Source organism: Danio rerio, chromosome 13, assembly GCF_052040795.2.
Source record: "Danio rerio strain M-AB ecotype USA chromosome 13, GRCz13ab, whole genome shotgun sequence".
Lineage (NCBI taxonomy): Eukaryota > Metazoa > Chordata > Actinopteri > Cypriniformes > Danionidae > Danio > Danio rerio.
In genome coordinates this window covers 54,345,001-54,370,399 of record NC_141033.1, presented here as the reverse complement: position 1 = coordinate 54,370,399, position 25,399 = coordinate 54,345,001, and the positions used below count along the sequence as shown (strand labels likewise).

The 25,399-nt window shown below is 37.2% G+C and overlaps 1 protein-coding gene and 1 long non-coding RNA gene across 3 annotated transcripts in view; both read left to right on the top strand.

Annotated features, from left to right (window-relative positions):
* Window positions 1-2,362: 2,362 nt before the first annotated feature.
* The window catches only part of adgra1b (adhesion G protein-coupled receptor A1b), a 165,345-nt gene continuing 142,308 nt past the window's right edge, over window positions 2,363-25,399 (top strand). For both annotated transcript variants that reach the window (XR_015506527.1, XM_087279865.1), the window contains exons 1-2: window positions 2,363-2,817; window positions 19,149-19,220. Coding sequence is in view for 1 of the 2 variants with exons in the window: in XM_087279865.1 (XP_087135991.1) it covers window positions 2,609-2,817; window positions 19,149-19,220 (281 nt within the window). In the remaining variant the exon portion in view is untranslated. The remainder of the gene's footprint in view (window positions 2,818-19,148; window positions 19,221-25,399) is intronic.
* LOC141377086 (uncharacterized) lies at window positions 9,309-12,505 on the top strand. The gene is made up of 3 exons (XR_015506530.1): window positions 9,309-11,159; window positions 11,220-11,742; window positions 12,491-12,505. It is a non-coding gene; the product is annotated as an uncharacterized LOC141377086 (long non-coding RNA).

The window sequence follows — 25,399 nt, the reverse complement described above, 5'->3', positions numbered from 1 at the left end:
GTATTTCATCTTAGCCATGATGACAGAACACAACATTTGACTAGATACTAGTATTCAGCTTGAAGTCATGTAAAGGCTTCACTAGGGTAATTAGGGTAAAGTTAGGGTAATTAGGCAAGTCATTGTATAACAGTGGTTTGTTCTGGAGACAATCCAACACTAATATTGCTGAAGGGGCGAATAACATTGACCTTAAAATGGCTTTAAAATAAGGTTTACTTCCCAATTTTATATATATATATATATATATATATATATATATATATATATATATATATATATATATATATATACATATATACATATATACATATATATATATATATATATATATATATATATATATTCCACCAGTGCTGATATACAGCCATATCACACTACTACGAGTGTTATATTGCATTTATACAACAGTTCAACAGCACAATCTTGTATATAAAAAAGAAAATCAAACGCGGATAGTCTAAAACCCTTTTGTTTTAGGAACTACTTTCTTCCACCATTCATTCACATCTGCAGCTGACCCCCTTAAGGCGATGATAAATCAGCTGATTTTGCCCACATTTTAAGACTATAAGGCTGAACTTGACATGAAATGCCTTCAGTCTACAGAGATTTCTCCCTACAGTCTATTTCTACAGTATTTCTCTGTTGCTGTCGGTATTGTGACGGGTGCCAGGTGTCCCAGCATTTACCCGGAGACTTTAAGGAATAAAAAAAGGAGACAGAAACTACTTCGCTCTTCCTATTGGCATTTATGCTTTTAGTGCTGTCGACTACATACATGCCAGTGAGTAGGCAAAAGGAAAAGAACCAGACTCTCAAACATCCGTCGCAAAATAAAATGTTACATTATTCTCAGCTTGCCAGAACTGAACTGAGCTCCCATACATACGTGCTTGCATCTCAAAGGTAAAGCAACCACAGAAGAAGTCCTCTTAAAGGGGACAGGACATTTATACACAACGCACATCAAGCATTAAGTGACCGTTACAATATCACGATAATTAACCCCGAAAAAAGCAGCGCAATCACTACCAGACTGCTGTTGTGTTTGCGATAAGGAGGGACGAGGCTGAATCCATCTTCTTTTTCACAGCTTCTTATTGACTCTATCCTGTTCCCCTTAAAAACTGCGATGATTCTGTTTTTCAGCTTCTTATTCACGCTCAAGAAAACACAACAGTTTTAATCTAAGCAATCTTGTGGATAGACAATGTCAACTGTCTTTGGCCGCCGACGAGCTCTCTCAGAAATTGTAAATATTTTAAAATAGACACTATTCTTACACTGCATAGTTGTAATCTAAACAACTACAATCTAGACTAAAACATCCTCAAAAGTACATTATGTTGTCTAACAGCAGTAATATGTGTCAAACTGTATTGTCTCTCTGCTTGTTGATGGCTGTATGTCGGCGGAGTAATACACAAAGGTGAAGGGTGAAAAGGCCTTTGTGTGATGTTACTGGCAAAATATTGCACGGCTATCAGCCAATCAGATTTGAGAACCAGACAGAACTGTTGTGTATATATGTATATATATATATATATATATATATATATATATATATATATATATATATATATATATATATATATATTTGTTGGATGGGGCGAAGCTTGCTGTTTATATGATAGGGGTCTGGACCTGGTGCATTTCCAATCTGAGCTGCATGCAATGCTTTTTAATGCACATGCTTTACCCTACTCTATAGTGTCTGACATCGCATCTCTGAGATATGCAGTCTCAACTTATATCATCAAGGCTGCAAGACAGAATCAGAATCAGTTTTATTGGCAGGTATGTTCACACATACGAGGAGTTTGTTTTGGTGACAGAGCTTCTACAGTGAACAATGAAGATGATTGAGGTGATGAGTATGATGGTGAGGGTGATGAGAAAGATGGTTGCGATAGTAAGAATGAAGAGAATGGCTGAGCATTTTGAAGATGATGATAATGAGAATAAAGATAACTAAAGATGATGATGAGGAGTATGATGAAGATGTGATAATGAAGAAGATGATGATGTCAGAGCAGTGAGGGCAGATCCTCCATGTGTTCAGACTCCAGCAGCTTTATCCCAGAGAGAGCAGAGCAGTAGTCATTGTGTATTTTCTGAGATGAAGGACTCTAAAGCAGATGTTTGTTCATTCTTTACATTTTCTCCATATTTTGTGTATTAATTATTATTTTTGGCGCCCTGTGGCATTTTGGAATTCCAATAATATCACTGAGAGTTTATTTTCACTGTGGACTGTTGTCTTACTATAGCGAAGGCAGCGCTTATGAATAATAATCATCACTGGCATAATTAGCATTTTACATTCGTAGAAACTTCATTGATTGGCCAGCAGTCCATCAGTCAACCAATTAGAACCGCCAGCTGGGAGACCTCATTAATATTCATAAGACCGGACTGTCGTCTGGTCAGGCTGAACAGACGGTCGCGCGCGGAGGATGCAGAAGTTCTGAAACTCCCGCTAAACTCTGCTGAAGTGCCTCTGGATGGTTGTTTTTAATGGCTGACAGCTCTTTTCTGTGTTTATTCACTCTGAGATGAGCGATATCTTGATTCAGGAGTGGCTGGAAGTAACGTGAAGCGCGCGATGAGGCTGCTGCTCGTGCTCGCGCTGCTGTGCACGGCGCTCGCGGGTTCCCGATACTGCCCCGAGCTGATGATTGACAGCTGTCACTGCACGTCAGAGAGATCGAAGGAGTTCAGCCGGCAGAGGGTGCGCGTCAAGGTCGTGTGTGACGATGCGGACCTGATGGAAAGCATGCAGCCCAGCACTTTACCCAACACCACCGTTTCATTGTAAGTAACCCAACACTATTCTCTTGTGTATGGATATCTTATACTGAATGGAGTGTTCTCATGCTCACAAGGGAATGTTTAAAGCTTAAAGAGGTGTTTTTAAAGGGACAGTCCACCTTAAAATTACAATTAATCTTTATTTACTCTTTCTTGTTTCAACCCTTTATGGCAGGAATGTCAAACTCAGTTGCTGGAGGGCCACAGCTCTGCACAGTTTAGTTCCAACCCTGCTCCAATACACCTACCTGTAGGTTTCAAACAAGCCTGAAGGACTCAGTTAGTTTGATCAGGTGTGTTTAGTCAGGGTTGGAACTAAACTGTGCAGATCTGTGGCCTGTGAGTTTGACATCCATGCTTTATGGGTTTAATCTGTTAAACGCAAAAGAAGATATTTTGAAGAATGCTGAAGACCTGTAACTATTGACTTTTATTGTTTTTCCTACTATGGAAGTCAATGGTTACCAGTTTTCAGCATTCTTCAAAATATTTTTTGTGCAAATGTGTGTGTATCAACATGCGTATATGTATATGTCTGTGTGTGTGTGTGTGTGACAACAGTTTTTGTGGTGTAAAAATGGTTTTACAGCTATTAGAGTTAAAAAATTGACCCAAAGGACAAGCGTTGTGCTCTAAATGTGTTCAGCCTTCATTAAAATATTAATTCAGTCATTTTCTATTCAGCGTAGTCTCTTTATTAACCTGGAGTCACCACAGCGGAATGAACCGCCAACTTATCAAGCATATGTTTCATGCAGCGGATGCCCTTCCAGCTGCAACCCATCACTGGGAAATATCCACACACACACACACACACACTCAAACACTACTGCAAATTTAGATCAGCAATTCCCCTATAGCGCATGTGTTTGGACTGTGGGGGAAACCCACGCCAACACGGGGAGAACATGCAAACTCCACACAGAAATGCCAACTGACCCAGCCGGGACTCAAACCAGCGACCTACTTGCTGTGAGGCGATTGTGCTACCCACTTCACCACCGTGCCGCCTCAAATATATAAAATAGAAAATTAATCATTTCTTCTAATGTTGTGGTCATCTTTGTAAGTTTCACCAAACTTCAAGATATAAAGCATTGTTTATTGTACATCTGCTGTTAAAATGGTGCCTGGGTCATTTTTGACCTGCGAGTGTTCACAGATTATCAGCTGTTATACGAATATAACATAGTAATTTCCCAGTGGAGAAGATGAATGTGGTTGCTGAAGTGAACCTGAACCCCTGTGAACAACACCTGGCCCCCCTCTTCTCTCCACCACAACACCACACAACAACCCAAAACCTTATCAATTCTGAATGTGCCTCACACAGGTGAGTGTGCTTGACAAACCACCTGTAGAAAACGCACTCTTTCATCTCTCTCACACTTTAACACACACATTTTACACATTTACGCCAGACACTTTGTGCATGTGTAACCCCGCCAGTCCTACGCCACCCAACCCGCTCTGAGCTGGAATCAAACCGGCGGCCTTCAGCATGGGAGTCGGTTGCTCTACCAAGGAGGCTAAAGACCATGACCTCTAGCGTCTGTCGCTAGAGCACCTTTAGAGGTCAGAAGAATGAGGTTTACCTGCACAGCACACACTAGCTGGCCTCCGTTACACTCACCCGCCTAAACCTCACTCCAATCCGGGTCACGGCACCAATGTAACCCCGCCTGTCCTACGCCACCCAACCTGCTCCGAGCTGGTATCAAACCGGCGACCTTCCGCATGGGAGTCGGGTGCTCTACCAAGGAGGTTAAAGACCATGACCTCTAGCGTCTGTCACTAGAGCACCTTTAGAGGTCAGAGGAGTGAGGTTTAGGCACACACTAGCTGGCGTCCGTTACACATGCCCGAAGTGAAGAGCGGGGGAGGGGGTGGGGGGTGGATGATGGGTGAAGGTGCAAACTAATGAAGGGGGGGGGGGGGGGTGAAGGTGCATGTGAACGGAAGAGCGGGGAGCGGGTATGAAGATGGTTGTGCGTTGGGTTCGGTGCACATGGGGACTGAACCAAAAACCTAGCCGGACTGTACCATAAAGCTGAGGGATGGGTGGGGGGCTGGGTTGTGGAACTCCGGGTGTTTTCTGGGAGACAGAACAATATGGGAGATGAGCAGGAGATGGGTCTGAAATACAGGAGACTCCTGGCTAAAACGGAAGTGTTGGCAGATATGCCGCTACTGTTACAACTTCTCTATCCTGATCGGATTTATCTGTATTTTCAGAAAAGGCCTGTTCACACCGGTAATTTTCCGGAGAGGTCTGAATGTGCGAAAGGGGCTGTAGACTGTAAAAAATACGGATGTAGCATCTGTGATGTCACCCAAAGGTTTCTGTGCAAATGAAGCTACACGTAGGCGTGGCGTCATCGCACTGACCAGTAGCCACCAAAAATGGGCAAAGAGGCGGAGCTACAGAAGCCTGCTTTTCATTGGATAAAACGCTTCACACGTCATTACCTCGTTTGTGTTCTGACCACATGTGCCAAGTTGAACACCATATCAATAAAAGTGTTCAGTCTTTTAAAAACACTGGTGATGTTTTGTAAACAAATTTCGGGAGGAGCATGCGCAGAAGTTTCAGTATCGAATACGTCATTGACAATTATCCCATCATCAAATCAGTTCTTGAACAACCCCTATATATACCAAAGCTGTCTTACCTGCAGCATCTCAAGACTTTAGCATCCCTCCACCACCCCGTCACCTCACCTCTTGCATTGCATTCCCAGGGGGGGCGTTCTGGGGCCAGGCTAGATACTTCGCTCGAATCCCAACTCCTCTTTGTTTCCTGATAAGGGGAATAACTCGAGCTGGGGTGTCTCCTCGAGCTCAGAGCCCTCCCCCCGGACAGCACGCCAAATATGCTTTATACTTAAACGAATGCAAGTGTGAACTCGTGAACTGTAATACACTGAGCCACTAAACATTGTTCTTATGACGTTTTTCTACAGGATGAAAACGCAAATTACTTCCAAACACTTCAGATATAGTCTGTGTTAGTAAATGCAAGACTATTGATGAACTCCAGCATGACACTGTACAGAGGCGGACTGGGACTAAAAGTCAGCCTCACCAGGCCACATTACCACACTGACACACAGCCATGCACGGACTTGCACATTTACTACTTAGATTGGTGTAAAGATGGTGAAATAATATAAGCAGTACCTTATGTAATAGATCATTAAAGATTTAATGTATGTGACTAGAACAAAACATCTCATTTATAACAAATTTCTATATGCATTTTCTTTTCGGCTTAGTCCCTTTATTAAGCAAAATGAACTGCGAACTTATCCAGCATATGTTTTACGCAGTGGATGCCCTCCAAGCTGCAACCCATCACTTGGAAACCTCTGTAACCACGCATTCACAAACATGCACTATGGACAATTAAGCCTACCCAAATCACCACATTTGTTTGGACTTGTGAGGGAAACCAGGAGGAAACCAACGCCAACATGCAAACTCCACACAGAAACACCAACTGATCCAGCCGAGGCTCGAAATAGTGACCTTCTTGCGCCACTGCGCTGCCCCCTTTCGAGACTATTTCATTTAATTTTATGCATTTGGCAGCGTCTGATTTTAGAGACTTATTTTTTGCTTTCTCTGAGCTTTGTGTCACTGCCTTTCCTTTTTTTATGGTCCATCTCTGACAATTAGCTTGTTTGTAGCTTTGTTTGACATTCCTGCCAGATTTTGATTACGTCCGGTTTACCTCTGATTGGGTCGGCCCATCTCAAAACCATACAGTCGTTGCCGATTGGGCCAATGCTTAACATTTATTATTATCATTACTATTATTACTTGCAAGAGCTAAAAGCTGCCTGCATGTAAAATTAATACATATAAAAAAATTGCGGCCCACATTTCAAAAATGGTCCGGCCCCTCTGGCATTTTCCAGAATTGCCAGATGGCCAGTCCGCCCCTGACACTGTATGACAACGCCTCAGACGACAGTTCAAGTATTTTCAAGAATAATAACTGCACTCACCTGGGAAATGGAGGCCTCTTGAACAGTTTGTGAGCACAATGAAGTGCACACAGCATGCCATATCATCTGATAATTGTAGGAAATAATCCCAAAAGGCAACCCCAGGTAAAAAAAAAAAAAGCACTAAAATACACTTATTTAAGTATACTTAGTACACTTTTGAGTAATGTACTAAAAGTGCTCTATTTTCGCACTCTAATCTTGTACTTAATGTACTAAAAGATAGTATTAAGTATATGTTAAGATAAACTTAATACCATCTAAGTGCACTCAACTGTGCTATTATGAGACACCCTGAAACTGAACTAAAATGTGCTTTTAACATACCATGTCTGTATTTTAAAAATATATATATTTAGTTACAACTAGAAATACACTTGAACTCTGATTTTAAACATTTAAATATATTTATGACTAATTTAAGGTATAATAGTTTAATATATTAAAAGAATATACAAATTGTAAAAAAAAAAAAGTGTGCTAAATACAGCATCAAAAGTTTTCCCAGAGATGGGTTGCGGCTGGAAGGGCATCCGCTGCATATAAACTTGCTGGATAAGTTGGCGGTTCATTCCGCTGTGGCGACCCCGGATTAATAAAGGGACTAAGCTGACAAGAAAATGAATGAATACTGTATTTAAAGTGCTCTATTTTCCCAAACTAATTTTGTATTTAATGTACTTAAAATTAGTATTAAGAACATTTTAAGATAAACTTAAGTACATCTAAGTGTACTCAACTGTGCTATTATGAGACACCATGAAGCTGATCTAAAATGTGCTTTTAACATACTAAACATTTATTTAAAGAATATATTTTGAAGGGATTCTGTGTGTACAAAGAAAACAGCATCTGAGCTTCATCAAAACACTTGAATCTTTCTGTGCAATAAACCACACGTCCAAAAATACCTTATGGGAGGAACAAAAACTGAGAACACAGAAATATAAATAAGATGCAACATTACAGCACATGTATGAAATGTAAAGACATTTTGGGGAAATGTACTTCTACTACTGAAGAAGACTTTATTCTCTCTGTGTGAAATATTTTCTAAGTGTAAAGCAGTTAATTTTCTCTTTTCAAAATGTATGTAGTGTTTACAGCAAACATGCCAGCGTGTGTTAAAAACACTGTGTAAGATGAGTATGCTTGCACAGGAGCAACACTCGGAGAAAACTCTGCTGAAGAATGATTGTGTAGAATAACTGAATATGTAAAGCACTGATTATATATGTTAAGTGCTTGTATGAAGCTATATGTGTCAGAAGCTAGAGTGACTAACATGTTATCAAGTGATTATCCTATCATGACAATGTGTGTAAACACTTAGTTAATTTGCATCTATGCTCTGGTGTCAAAACAGTTGCTGACGTAGACCTGTGACATCTCTGTTGACATGAGCTAGTAGGCTGAGAGCCAAGAATAGCAGGACCCCTTAGACTAGAAACCTATTAAAATGGTCAAGAGTTAAAACAAGACACCTAGGGGTGTGGAAAATAACCTGTATAAAGATTGTGGAAAACACAGAGACTTTAGAAGGAGCAGGAGAGACTTTGGAAAGAGAGAATCAGAGATAGGAATTGTCCAGGAGAGAATGCTCTGGGGTGTGCTCTGCTCGGCTCTTTCTCGGCTTTATTATGGAGAATAAAGTCTATTTTCTGATATTCAAAACCTCCGGTCTGATCATTTCTAATTGATAAAGCCTGGTTTATACTTCTGCGTCAAGTGACCGGCGTAACCCATGGCACAGGCAACGCGCGCAGCTGTGCATTTATACTTCTGCTGCTGTCTCTGTTGGTCTGCATTAACACTTCTGAAACGCTAGTGGGCAGTGAGGTGTAAATGTTCCTCTGTGTCGAGTTTCTTCGCTGCTGTTTTGTTTTCCTGAACACTTCCAGAATGTACAAGTGGCTCAAACTGGCTCATTTTGAGGCAGGAACCGGCGGACGTGCAACAACTTTAACTATGAGGTAAACACAAAACAAAACTTTCCATCCGGAGCTCCTTCACGGGACTCCACACTTGTACACAATCGCTACATTGGGTTCGTGCCATTCGCTCGGCTCTCGGTCCCGCCCGACTTGTCAGCGCTACCAAGCCGACCAATCACAGAGCTTGCACTACACGTTGTTGCGACGTGTAGTTACATTTTTTGAGAGGTGCACGTCAGCGACGCCGACAGCCACGGCGAAGGGCTATGCGTCAGCGCCGTAGCATACGCCGGTGTTTAATGCAGAAGTATAAATCAGCCTTAAGAAGTCGAATTACGACACTACAATACATTACTAATAGATTTTTAATAAAGTCAATTTAATATAAACTTAAAATTACCACACTCAAAATCAATTTAAGTGTTAGTGATAATAATGCGTTCACATTAAGTGTACGTAAGTACAGCTTTTGGGAAAATGTACTTCTACAATACAATAACTTATTTTAAACTTAGGATTAGTATGTAAACAGTGTACTAAAAATCAACTCATGTTTAAAGCATTTAAAGCACACTTTTGAAAAACACACTAATAAAACTCTTCTGGATGTTTTTTTCTGTAGTGTACTTTATTGTAGTACACTAAAATGTAATCAAGTATTACTGGTATTTAGTATACTTTTGTCAAGTGTACTAAAGTCCTACTAAAGTATAAACACTTTTAATTAGTATATTTATAGTGTAAAACCAAACTTTTATTTAACACAAAAAAATAACAATGTACTGAAAATGTATTCACGGGTATTTAAGTGTATTTTAATTGCATTTAATTATATATTTTTGTCACCTGGGACTGACTGTAAAGCCACATAAAACAAAACAAAGATGTGATGAATATGCCGAGTTCAGTGGCTAATCAGCCGGAATCAGCTGAGGTGATGAGACGGCAAGCAGCAAGACTTAAATGCCACTTAAGTGGCCACGTCCTTAATTATGCAGACTTAATATAAATGATTTATAAAAAAAAAAACACCCCCTCACAGTTGTCATGAAGGCTAATATTAGCTATATACACCAAAACCAAAATGTATACCTGACTGTAAGCATGTATTCAGCAGCAGTAATATTGGCCAATTTAGCATTGCAGTCAGTGAACATTTAGAGATACTGGAGCCGGCCCCCAGTGGCCAGTCGATGAATTGCAGTTTCAGTTACTTCTGTTTTAGCTTCATAAGGATGTTGCCGCTTGGTGTTGCCAGAAACTACAGTGAAACACTTAAAAACACTCAGGTGGAGTTAAAAAGTTTGAATTAAACCCTTTACCTTAGGGATTTATTTCATCCTTTAGTTAAATTACTGAAGGACTTTAATGCACAGTTCTCTGTGTAATCAGCACATGTTGTGTGTATCGCCTCTACTTGTTGAATCGCTGAATGCCTCCTCAAAAGCGTCTGCTGGATGTAAATGTAATCGACTGTAGAGTGCTAATCATGTGATTGTGTGTTAATATTAGTCCGACTGTTTCGCTTCTGTTTTGTCAGGAAGTCTTTTTCCTGCTGTAGGAAGCGTGACATTCATAATTCTGCCCTGACTTCCCTCGTCCCACTTTTGTTTCGCAGTCGAGGATAAATAAACAGCACCGGAGCGTCACACACTCCTACAATACACACTTCTGTTAGGACGTCTAACGCAGCTCTCGATATCCCTCAGCCATTGTTTCTCTATTACACAACAGACGGAGCGGATATGCTGATGTTTAATTCATACATAATCTCTTTACATGGATGCATTTAATTGAATTGAATCCTCTTTTTCAGTCTGTAGGGTTGTTGGTTTTCTGTATTTTTAATTAGTTTCTTTTCATTCATCAATATATGTAAACAATTGCATTAATACCTTGATGATCACAGGCTCTGCATTAAATATCACTACAGAATCCCGGACGAGTCCCCATGTTACAGCTGCCTCTTCAGCTGCAACAAAACGGTGGACCAGACGCAACCATCACAGGCAAAATAACAGTTATTTTACCATAACAATAACATAAATGATATTAAGTAAATGAAAGGAGGAGTCAGGGCCAAAATGGGACGGTCAACGCAGCTTACCCGAACTCCATGCCAGTTAATATTCATGATAATTATAACGCTGCTTCACCTGTATGCTAATCTGAAAATAGGGGCACGCCTTAGAATGTTCATTAGCCAATCAGAATCAAGCATTCAGCAGACCTCAAACTGTTTACAATACAAAACAATTTATTCTAAACATGTTTCATTTAGTTTATTAAATATAAACGCACCTTTAACTTTAAAAAAGATGACGATGATGATGATGATGAAGATGATGATAAAGATGAAGATGATAGTTATGATTATGATGATAAAAAGATGATGATAATGGTGATGATTATGAGGATGATGATGATGATGTTTATGAAGATCATGATGATGATGAGGAAGATGATGGTTATGACGATGATGATGATGATGATGAAAATGAAGATGATGGTTTTGATGATGATGATGATGATAAATTTGATGATGATGATGATGAAGATGAAGTCAAGATAATGGTAATGGTGATGAGGATGATGTTGGATGTTATGATGAAGGTGATAAATATGATGTTGATGATGATGAAGATGATGGTTATGATGATAAAAAGATGAGGATGATAATGTAGATGATGAAGATGATGGTAACGATGATGGTGAGGAGGATTATGTTGAATGTTATGATGATGAAGATGATAAATATGATGATGAGGATGATGATGAAGAAGATGATGGGAATGAAGATTATGATGATGAGGATAAAGATGATGATGATGAAGATGAGGATGAAAATAAGGATTAAGATGGTGATGATAAGGATGAAGAAGAAGATTGTAATGGTGAGGATGATGATGATGAAGGTTATAATGATGAAGATGAGGATGATAATGATAAAGATTAAGATGATGATTATGTTGATGAAGGTGAAGGTGAGGATAATTAAGATGATGATAAAATGAAGATGAAGATTATTATTATGAAGAAGATGATGATGATGATGATGGTGGTGGTGATGTTTAGGATGAAGATGATGGTTATGATGATGATGATGAAGAAGAAGAAAGTTATGAGAAGGAAGATGATGGTGATGAGGATAAAAAAGATGATGAAGATTATGTAAATGATCAAGATGGAAATGAAGATGATGATGAAAATAAGGATGAAGATGTTGATGATGATGTTGATGAGGATAATAAAAACGATGATGAAGGAAATAATGATGAAGATGAGGATGATAATGATAAAGATTAAGATGATGACCGCGATGATGATGTTGATGAAGGTGAGGATGATAAAGATGGTGATGACAAGATGATGATGATGATGATGAAAAGATGAAGGTTATAACGATGAAGATGATCACGATGATGATGATGATGAAGGTGGTAATGAAGATGCGGATGATAAGGATGAAGATGAAGATTATAATGATAAGGATGAAGATGAAGATGAGGATGATTAGGGTAAAGATTGAGAAAATTATGACCAAGAGGATGATGGTGATGAGCATTATGAAGATTATAATGATGATGATGGGGATTATCAAGATGATGATGAAGATGAGGATGAACCTGATAAAGATGATGTTGAGGAAGATGATAAGATGAAGGTTATTATCAAAATGATGATGATGATGATCAAGAGGAGGATGATGATGACCAAGATGTTGATGATAAGATGAAGGTTATAATGTGGATGATGATGATGATGATGATGAAGATGACAGTTATAATGATGAAAAGGATAATGAAGGTTATAATGATGATGTTGATGAAGGTTATAATGATAAAGATGTAGATGATGGTCAAGATGATGATGAAGGTTATAATGATGAAGATGATCAAGATGATGATGATGATGAAGAATGTTCATGACAACTAGAATATTCATGAATGTTCAATGATAATTAGAATGTTCATCAGCCAATCAGAATAGAGCATTCAGCAGACCTGAAGCTGTGTAAAGCAGTGGTTCTTAATCGCCAAATAATGAAATAAACAATTAACACTTTTAATCCTTTGTGTATTATAACATCGATGTGATCAGCATTGGCTGTTTTGTGAAGCGTATCACAGCGCTGTGCTTAGAGTGTTTATTTTAGTGCAATGTGTCATAAACTGTTAAAAATCAGTTTCCGAATTCTGAAGCGTGATTTGACTGACATGAAAAGTGGCCAATCACAGTCGACCTTGTCAAGTGTTGCGTGAAACGTAAGGGCGGGACAGAGGCTTTCTGAGTTGCAGAGACAGAAAAAACAACTTAAAAACAAATGTTTTGTTGGAATAATGCTTCTCGGATGTTTTCACTGTAGAGATGTCTAGCAGAGTAATTATACCGCGGACATATTTCCTGCCTATTTGATTATCTACATGCACGTTTCGCTCTCCGACAGTGAGTCGACTCGCCTCTGACCTCTCACTCCTCTAAATACATTCTGAATGGCGGCGCGGGAATGAAGGTATTGCGCAATTACTCATATCTGCAAATGCGGCGAGTGCTCTATTTTAACACAAGAGCGCATTCATGTACGCAAACCCCTAAAACAGATATGCGAGCTCTTAAATAGGCATTTTTAAAATGAACTGCAAGTGCTCTCATGATCGCGTGTGTGCTCAGATTGAATACAATCGCGATCCCTCCACTATTAAAGTAGACATTATTTATCTTTGCTCCTTTACTAAATTTAGTTAAAAGTATTCAAAGTTATCAAGTATTTAGAATTAGATTGATGCATGATCGATGACAATGCTAATGGTCTTCTTATTTGGCTGTATTGTGAAGTAAAACTTGCTTTTAGCAAAGGTGGAACTTTTTTATTTCTTTACGACAAAATAATTATGCTGGAAATGTTTCTGTGTGAGGTATTTGTGTGATTTATATATTTAGCTGTATAGCTGTCTTAAAGCATTACAGGTCACAGCAATCCGTTGTTGCTTATTGTTTATTTGTCCGAATTAACAATAAGGCTCTTAAAGCACTTCTTTGATTACTGTATTGTTATCATATTTCAAACACCTCAAGTAAAATGAAGTCATTTGTTTAATTTTATTTTTTTTACTGACAGTGTACTTGTATTTTTTGTAAAGTTTTTATTTTAGTTTAAGATCAAGTGTAAAATAAAATCTACATGTGATGTACAGCTTTTTAAAAAACAAATTTGTCATATTGTAAAGAAAAATAGTGTAAAATATGTAAATTAAAGGCCAAATTTAAATATTTTCATCATATACTTTAATTAAACCTTTCAAAGCTTGAAAATATTGTTAAAAAATGGGCAAAAATTGTCTCTGTGGCCTTAAAGATTGTGTGGTAGTTTTGCCAGTGCTATTGAAAAAGATTAATTGTCATGAAAGGATGGACCATACTTCCTTTGTTAGTGTAAATTCCTTTACATGTAGCTTTAAAATTTAATCAATTAAACCATTCAATCAGGTTTACACTTAAAAAAAGTGATTTCATAATGAAAATCTGATTTTTTTCAAAAGTAACCAACTAGTACTCATTAAAAGAGTACTTTGTACTTTTACCTAATATTAGTATTATTTACTAAAATTTATGTTATTTTAGCAGTGTATTTTTACTTGAGTACAAGAAAGATTTCACAAGCATTTAGTGCAGGTTTATTATATTATTAATATATGATTACTACTACTAATAATAATAATTATTATTATTATTATTAATGCTTTTTATTTGTATTAATTACTTTGGATTGTTTTATGGGTTGCTGAGAATACATTTCAAGTCTTCAATACATAGCATGTCAGTCTTGAAAATAAAAAATAAATAGGTGCTGGAGAAAGTGCTTAAAATTCCTTGATTTTCATTAGGCTGTGCCTGTATGATAAGTGCATTTAACATATATTTGTCAGAAATCAAGATTTGTCAGATTGTTTATGAATATTACATATAGCCAATATTTATGAGGTCCAAGCAACATTTCCAGCTTTTGATGAATAGGCTACTATGAATACTTTTAGATTTAAGAGCAGCAGTTTTCTTTTTACTTTTTAAGAACAATCCCATTTTTTTAATGAACTTTTAAAAGCACATTTCAATTTAAACATGTTTTTTTTTTTAATCTGCAAGCTGTTAATGTTCAGACCATTTAAAATGTTTAAAGTGACTGACAATAATACATATTCTTAATGATAGGAATTAATCTGCCTCGTTTTTAAACTGTGCACAGCTTAATTAGGCCTATTTTTTAATACTGGTCATTATGGTGGTACTTGGAGAGACAATTTTTTTCTAAGGTGGTACTTGGTGAAAAAAGTTTGAGAACCACTGGTGTAAAGCATTGAAGAGCTGCATCCAGAGCTGTGTGTGTGTGTGTGTGTGTGTAATATAGTTGTGCTGCAGCTATGAGTTAAGATGAACAGCAGTGAGTCAGTCAGAATGTCAGGAATGTGTGTGTGTGTGTGTGTGTGTGTGTGTGTGTGTGTGTGTGCGCGTCTGCAGCGTCTGCGAATGTTCAGAAAGGAAAACAGTGCGTCTGCCAAAGAGAGGCTGATCCTGAACTCCCTCTCAGAGCAGTCAGAGCTCAGATTATTAAAGTGTCCCGAGACGGCGGCCGGCCGCGCTCATAAACACCATAAAACAGCTTCTGTCTGCAGCGCTGATCTGTCAAACTCCACATGACCTGCACACCACACGCTGAGCTGACCTGCTGCTCCTCACTCAGCTCACTCAGGACAGCCATGATCAGTGATGATGAGCAGTTACAGCAGCGCCCAAAACTACTGCAGGGTTCAGTCATAATCCAGCCAGCGCTGCGTAACAGCAACCCAGCATGTTATGTGGACTACAATTGCATAGTGACAGTGTGTGTGCGTGTGTGTTCGTCACTGATTCACACGTGCAGTATTAACTCTGCGCTGCGGCTGCTGAACTGAAGCTGTTCTCCACCCGCCCTGCACCGCTCTATTATTATAAGAGCGACAGAATAAAAATATGCTGCACAGCCACCAATCACAGCCTGCAGATCACAATCTCAACTCTTACACACACACACACACACACACACACACACACATAGGCGAGGCGCGCAGCACTGCTGTCCACGCTCACTGCAGTCCCACTGTTGATCTATAATATCAGCTTACCTGGAACAGCTAACCAAAATAACATCTTACACATGGAGGAGTGCTGACCCTGCACACACACACACACACACACACACACACACACACACACACACACATGAGGAGGAGGAGGAGGAACAATGTGTATGGAGTCTGAAGGACACGGCCAACGACACCACACACACACACACACAAGCTCACTCTTTTTTCTCTCTCATACACACACACTTTCTCATACACACGCTCATGCTCTCACACACACAAGCTCACTCTTTTTTCTCTCTCATACACACACACTTTCTCATACACACGCTCATGCTCTCACACACACACACACTCACTCTTTTTTTCTCTCTCTCTCTCACACACACTTTCACATACACTCACTCTCACTCACTCACACACACATAACACACTCTCTCTCTTACACACACACTCACTCTTTTACTCTCTCTCTCTCATTCACACACTCACTCTCTCACACACACTTTCTCATACACACGCTCACTCTTTTTCTCTTTCTCTCATACTTAAACGCACACACACACACACACACACACACACACACTCTTGCACTTTTACAGACGCATAAGCTCATCTTTTGTTTCTAACACATTGTGATTGATCTGTTGAGGTAATTCTACAGTCGCTATGGTAACACAACAACTACAGTAATTAATCTGTTGAGGTAATTCTACAGTCGCTATGGTAACACAACTACAGAGATCGATCTGTTTAGGTGATTCTATAGTTGCTATGGTAACACAACTACAGAGATTGATCTGTTTAGGTGATTCTACAGTCGCTATGGTAACACAACTACAGCAATTAATCTGTTGACATGATTTTATAGTCGCTATGGTTACACAACAACTACAGTAATTAATCTGTTGAGGTAATTCTACAGTCGCTATGGTAACACAACTACAGAGATCGATCTGTTTAGGTGATTCTATAGTTGCTATGGTAACACAACTACAGAGATTGATCTGTTTAGGTGATTCTACAGTCGCTATGGTAACACAACTACAGCAATTAATCTGTTGACATGATTTTATAGTCGCTATGGTTACACAACAACTACAGTAATTAATCTGTTGACGTGATTTTACAGCTGCTATGGTAACACAACTATAGTAACGTAAACAAATGACCAAATACTGTAGTTTCTACAGCTATAGGGTGTATTATACTTCAATACACCACAGATTACTGTAGTCAAAGTATACTCTAGTATTTCTTACAGTTGGTCAGTTCACTATAGTTTATACTACAGTATGATGCATTATGCATTAGCAAAGAATTGTAAATACTATAATATATACACTTTACTATAGTTTGGCTTAAAACACTGTAGTATTGGCATTTTTTATGTGGGTAGACCAGGGTGCCCAAACTTTTTTGTATAAAGGGCTTAAAACCACATGTCAATATGAGCCATGGACCGAAGGTAAATCTACCAAATTGTATTACTGAAAAATTGCATTGGGTAATTTCCTAATTTATTTTATAACATCAACACAAATAAATAGAAAACATTACTGATCATATTAACTCATGCAGTATAACTTATAACATGATAACTCATAGCAATAAATACACAACAGTGGAGGTCAATGCTGAATACACTAGTCAAGCAGTATCTGCCTGGCTCTGAGTTGCTCACTAAAGTCTCTGCGTTGCTCTCCATCCATCAGGTGTGAACACTTCAACTAAATCTGATTCATTTACAATATTCATTTGAAACAGTTATCTTCAATTAGCCTTTAACAATAAACCAAGCAAACAAAAGATTACGTTAGATATGAAAACACAATCTCTAAACAGTCCCCATCATCCTCCCTCTCTTTCACAGAAGCCCAAACTACGCCCTGCAGACCAAAGTTGGCCCATGGTAACTTTCAATGTGGCCCACGGGCCCTACTCTGGGTTTACAATTTACACTTTACACATATGAAGTATGTTTAGGGGTTGTATAGCTGGACAAGAGTGTGTCATCATAACCTTTAGCTGCTGCTATAATCACACACACACACACAGAGGCTGTACTGAGAGATCATGTGCTGTGTTGGTGTGTGAAGGACAGTGTTTAATGTGTGCTGTGTTCTGTGGCTCTGCTTCTGCTGGAGCTCATCATTGGTCTCCTACATGTAAAGCTGGAGGGACGCTGGAGCTCTGGCCCGCACTGTTTACATCAGCTACAGTTATGTTTTGCCTGCCATTTCCTGGAGGATACACAGAAGCCTGAGACCCGTGTGTGTGCGCACATTTATGTGTGTTAAAATGTGTGTGTGTGTGTTTGTGTGAAAATGTGCATGCTTGTGTGTGTATCTGTGTGTGTGCACATTTATGTGTGTTAAAATTGATGTGTGCGTGTTTGTGTGTGTGAAAATGTGCATGCTTGTGTGTGTATCTGTGTGTGTACACATTTATGTGCGTTAAAATCTACTTGTGTGTGTGTGTGTGTTTGTGCAAAAATGTGCATGCTTGTGTGTGTGTGCACATGTATGTGTGTTAAAATTGAAGTGTGTGTGTGTGTGTGTTTTTGTTTGAAAATGTGCATGCTTGTGTTTGTGTGTGTGTGTGTGTGTGTGCACATGTATGTGTGTTAAAATTGACGTGTGTGTGTGTGTGTGTGTGTGTGCAAAATGCATGTGTGCACACACTCCATCATGCATACAGATACACACATACACACTTCAGCAATACCCACACCAAACACACACCCCAAATACATATACACACACACACACACACACACACACTTTAACATACACATACCCCAAACAAACACACATATACGCACACACCTCCTCACACATAGACGCACACACACAAACACACACCCCAAACACTTATGCAGATGCACACACAATACACACAATCCACACTCCATCACACACACACACACACACGCACACACATACACACTTCAAAATACACATACGCCAAACAAACACACATATACGCACACAAATCCTCATACATAGACGCACACACGCACACACATGCACACTTTAACATACACATACCCCATACAAACCACACAAACACACACACACACACTCTTGTGCTGCTGTTTTCCTCCACAGATATTCAGCAGTGTTGATTTACAGCTCATAAATCTCCGTCGGGCTGTAAAGATGACACTGTGTGTGTGTGTGTTTAAATCCTCTGCTATTCTACTGTATTTACGGCTGTGTTTGTGTGTGTTTGTGTGTGTGTGTGTGTGTGTTTGTGTGCGTCTGCAGGATCCTGAGCAACAATAAGATCTCGCTGTTGCAGAATAACTCTTTCCTCGGTCTGAGAGCTCTGGAGAAACTGTGAGTATCCTTAACACACACTAAGCATTGCACACCACACACACTCCTGTAAGAAACACACACCTCAACATACACGCTGGGAGTCTGCATGCAGTGTTTTGTTGTCCGTGAGGCTGAAATGTTTATAGCAGTCCTGTAAATCAGTCATCAGATACACTGACATAGTGTTCAAACTGTGCATGGGGTCTTTGGCAGAGCCCATTTCTGTTTTCTACAGTGGGGAGGGGGTCGCTTTGGTCTTGAGAGTCCCCTGTCACAGTGTAGGCTGTATAAGTCACAGCATCCCTGTCCTTAAAAATTAATATATAAACCAAAAATCTATAAATATAAAGCAGATATTTATATATAATAGCTGTAACTAAAATTGCAAAGTAATTCGGTTCACTTTCCCACTAAAAAACCCGGATCCTCGAGCCTGGGGCTCCTCCCGTTTGCTGGGCGCGAGGGGAGTTTGAGCTCAGGTAGATCTCGAGATGAGAAGAGCTGATGACAGAATATGATTGCTATGAAGAGATATGCTGCTGGATAAGAGTTTGACCATATGCAGGCCTGTAGCCAGCCTGGTGAAAAGGGTGGTTCTTTTTTAAAAAGTGGACCTTTTAGCAGTTTTACACCTCAGTTTCTATTTAACTGTGTGATTTAAATGTGCATTTTAGTGACGATTTTGCAGGATTAGCTAGTAAGATGTCATCATAACCACACTTTTTGATGTAATAAAAATATTTCCTAAAAAATGCAATAAAAAATAATTAAAACAAGACCAGACATTAAAATACAAGTTTATTACATCATATATATCATTAGGGAAAATAGAAATCTGTTAAAGTTTTAAAGTAAAAAAAACAGTAGCCTACTGTCATTTATTAGACAAAAACAAACTAGCCAGCACATTCAACTGTCCTCAGTCACAATTTAAATGAAAAAATAATCATTAAAGCATAATAATAATAATAATAATAATAATAATATTAATAATAGATATAATAATGATGATAATAATAATAATAATAATAGATATAATAATGATAATAATGATAATGATAATAATAATAATAATAATAAAAGTAATAGTTATAATAATGATAATAATAATAATAATAATAATAGATATAATAATGATAATAATAATAATATTAATGATAATAATAATTATAATAATAAGTAATAGTTATAATAATAGTAATAATAATAATAATAATAATAATAAAAGTAATAGTTATAATAATAATAATAATAATAGTAATAGTAATAATAATAATAATAATAATAATAAAAGTAATAGTTATAATAATAATAATAATAATAATAATAACAATAATAATAATAATAATTATAATAATAATAATAGTAATTATAATAATAATAGTAGTAGTAACAATAATAATAATAATAATAATAATAATAATCATTACTAGTAGTAGTCACGTGACTCGCGTCAAATTATTGTGACTTTGAGTCTCTATGGGATTCGAATTACGGGCCAAAATTACACTTTATTACAATATACAGTTGAAGATTTATTGGCCCTCCTGAATTATTAGCCCCCCTGTATTGTTAGCACCCCTGTTTATTTTTTCCCCAATTTCTGTTTAACGGAGGGAAGATTGTTTTCAACACATTTCTAATCATAATAGTGTTAATAACTCATCTCTAATAACTGATTTATTTTCTTATTGTCATGATGACAGTAAATAATATTAGACTAGATATTCTTCAAGACACTTCTATACAGCTTAAAGTGACATTTAAAGGATTCACTAGGTTAATTAGGGTAACTAGGCAGGTTAGGGGAATTAGGCAAGTTATTGTATGATGATGGTTTGTTCTGTAGACTGTCGGAAACAAAAAATCTAGCTTAAAGTGGCTAATAATTTTGTCCCTAAAATGTTTTTTTTTTATTTAAAAACTTTTATTCTAGTTGAAATAATACAAATAAGACTTTCTCCAGAAGAACAAATATTATCAGACATACTGTGAACATTTCCTTGCTCTGTTAAACATATTTTGAAAAATATTTTAAAAAGAAAAATTCAAAGGGGGGCAAATAATTCTGACTTCAACAATATATTGAATATAAATGTATTCTATTAATTTATATATATATATATATATATATATATATATATATATATATATATATATATATATATATATATATATATATATATATATATATATATATAATTAATAAAATATATTTATATTCAATATATAGTATTATATATTGCATAATATTAAATTACATAAAATAATTAAAAGGACAAATTCTGGACCTTTTGGCAGTAGGGGATGGTTCAGATTCTTACAGAAAACTGATGCTATGATGAAGGAAAACTGCAGAAACCTAAATATCATTACGACATTACACTAATGATAGTTCAGATGAGGACAAAATAAAATGTAAATCCTACATTTAATGCAGAAGAGGAATGCAGAGTCATTCTGCTGGGATTTATTTCCATTTAAATCAGTTAATTGGGTCACCGGCAATGTGTTAATTACTGAGAAAACGTACCAGAATTAATATTTAAAGGTCAGTTTAATCAGAGCAGCTGTGCAAGGATAAATGTAAGCTAAAATGCTGGAGTGAATGCAGATTTCACGCCTTTAAAACTGCTGAATAACTGAGTTTAACTGTGATTGATTTCAGTATGGTTATAGATATATTGGCTGTAATGATCAACTCTGCATTTTATAGATCTGTCTGTTTTATTTGTGTGACTGCACTGCAGCTCATTGCTTAGATTTGATGATATATTTCTTTTCCAATATTTTCATTTATTATTATTTTTATTTGTTTCATTGAATGCGGCAGTTTAAGCAGAGCTTGGTGTAGGTTGAAATTTCTGACATATTTTGTGATTTTTATGTTCATTTAAATAATTGTTGTCTTAATTCTTTATTATTATTGTTTTATTTGGTAAATCTTTTTTTGTTTGGTTGTTTTTATTTAGTGTTTGTTTGCATGGAAATAACCTGTTTAATGAGCCAAGTTTTCATTCATTTAATGATTTCAATAACTTACAGTGTTTCTTTTTTATAATGATGCTGTTGGAAGGGGTGTTAGTGAGGCCAGCAGGGGGCGCTTAACCTGCGGTCTGTGTGAGTCCTAATGCCCCAGTATAGTGAAGGGGGCGCTATACTGTCAGTGAGCGCCGTCTTTCAGATGAGACGATAAACAGAGGTCCTGACTCTTTTTGGGTGTAACCCTGGTGTCCTGGCCAAACCCCCTCCATCGGCACTTACCCATCATGGCCTCCCAATCATCCCCATCCACTGAATTGGCTCTATCACACTCTCCACTCCACCTGTAGCTGGTGTGTGGTGAAGCACTGGTGCAGTTGTCCTGTGGCTGCCGGAGCATCATCTAAGTGGAGCTGCACACTGGTGGTGGTGTGGAGAGACCCCCCCCCCCTCATGATTGTGAGGCGCTTTGGGTACATGACCATACACTATAAATGCGCTATATAAATACACATTACATTACATTTTATGTCTGCCGTTTTATCCATGTTCACATTAGTGGCCCTTATTTGCTCACAAAGCATTAAATGTCTGTTATTATAGTAATTCTAGTAACAGTAGTTATATAATTTTATATATATATATATATACACACACACACTGTAATTAAGTACAGCCCATTTTGAAAATGACTATAGAAATGTAGAAATATAGAAATGAATATAGGCAATGTATTTTGGTGCATTTAAACAAAACAGATTTACTAAACAGAAATATTTATTAAAATAATGTTTTAGTCACTAAACATACTTAGAAACTGAAAGATAATGCAATTAAATTCAAGCAAATATTGAAAAAAAGTACAAACTACAAAAATTCAAGTACATTTTTCCATTCTTTAATTTTTTTTTCCTTTTTTTTTAATTCTGTATTTAATATTTTCTACGACGTATAAATTTGGCTAGACCAGTGTTTGGGCTGTTATCGTAAGTTCTTTTGTTAGATCAGCTTCAGATTTGGCTTCAGTACTGACTAATCTAATGTATCTGCACAAATATAATATTGTAGAGCTTCCCATTAAACATATGAGTTTAGAAAAACAGATTTGTGAGGGGTGTGAGCATTTATGCTGAGCACTGTGTGTGTGTGTGTGTGTGTGTGTGTGTGTGTGTGTGTGTGTGTGTGTGTGTGTGTGTGTGTGTGTGTGTGTGTGTATATAACATATATATATATATATATATATATATATATTTATATAAATAGTTGAAGTCAGAATTATTCGCCCCCGTTTGAATTGTTTTTTCTTTTTTAATTATTTCCCAAATGATGTTTAACAGAGCAAGGAAATGTTCACAGTATGTCTGATAATATTTTGTCTTCTGGAGAAAGTCTTATTTGTTTTATTTCGGCTAGAATAAAAGCAGTTTTTAATTTTTTATACACCATTTTAAGGTCAATATTATTCGCCCCTTTAAGCTAGATTTTTCCTGATAGTCTACAGAACAAACCATCATTATACAATAACTTGCCTAATTACTCTAACCTGCCTAGTTACCCTAATTAACCTAGTTAGGCCTTTAAATGTCACTTTAAGCTGTATAGAAGTGTCTTGAAGAATGTCTAGTCTAATATTATTTACTGTCACCATGGAGAAGAGAAAATAAGTCAGTTATTAGAGATGAGTTATTAACACTATTATGGTTAGGGATGTGGTGAAAAATCTGCTCATCGTTAAACAGAAATTGGAGAAAAAATAAACACGGGGGCTAATAATTACAGGGGTGTAGCAACAGGGGGTGACGTCCCCCTCACTTTTAAAGATAGACCATTCAGAAACAGGTGATTAATAATTATATGAATGTAAACTTTTCCACAGCTGTCCCCCTCTCTTTTAAAATGTCTGCTACACTCCTGTCTATAAAACAAGATTAAGATGGCAGATTTGGAGAACAAAAATGAAATTACAAGCATAAATAAGCAATATTATGGAAAAAAGTCAAAATATTTCAATAATAATGTTCACATTTTTGAGAATTAAGTCAAAACATTACTAGAATGAAGATATAGATGTAATTTTTTGAGAATGTAACTGCAAAATTAAGAGATTAAAGTCATAATAATCTGAGAATAAAGTGAAAAAAAAAATTTGAATAGTCGCAATATTAAGAGAATAAATTAAAGGTATTGCTGGAATAAAGTCCACCTTTTTCAGAATCAAGTAGAAATATTATGACCAAGTCAAAATATTACAAGAATAAAGTTGAAATATTACTGCAATAAGGTCAAAATGTTAGGAAAATAATGTTGAAGTGTTGCAAGATAACAATCAACATAAGCATAAAGTCTAAATATGAAAATAAAGATAAGTTTTGAGAATAAAATAAACATTTACAAGAATAAAGTTGAAGTGTTATGAGAATAAAGTTGCAATATTATAAGAATAAAGTAAAAGTTTTGAGAATAAATAAAAAAGACTTCTCAATTTAATAACTTGGACTAAATTAGACAGAAACGATAATGATACAGTCATAATTATGCAGTGCTAATTGAACAGTGCACCATTTGTAGCTGTATTATAAACTGGCCATTAATATACAGATAAATGATGAACTAATTGATGATGCTTAATGAATGACTGGCTGTGTACAGTTAGTATAAAGCCTTGCCAAAGTAACTGATGTAATAATGTAATGAAAGCTGTTTTAGTAAGTGTGTGTCCTCAGTAGCTGTGTTGTGTTTGTCTTTGCTATGAAAGCTCATTATTTACAGTCATAAAGATGTGCTGATGGGAACTGTTGTGTTTGTAGGACACACACACACACACACACACACACACACACACACACACAGGCGTCATTACCAGCAACTCATTACCCAACACACACAATACTGGCTCATTAATGGTTGAGCAACTGGGGCTCGGGGTTTAGATCTGTTCAGTGTTTCTTTATTAACCTACGATGACTGAACTACTGTGTGTGTGCGCATGCGTGCGTGCGTGCGCGCGCGTGTGTGTGTGTGTGTGTGTGTGCGTTTGGAGAGCCGTTTCTCCTCAGACTCACTAGTGTACTCAAATGTATAGATTCATGTTCTGATGATGAGAACTTGATTCTGACGCTTGGTAAGGACTAGAACCAGTGACGTTCTTGCTGTGAGGCAACAGTGCTAACCACTGGGCCACCGTGCCGCCCATCTATGAAAGGAGGAGGAGTAGG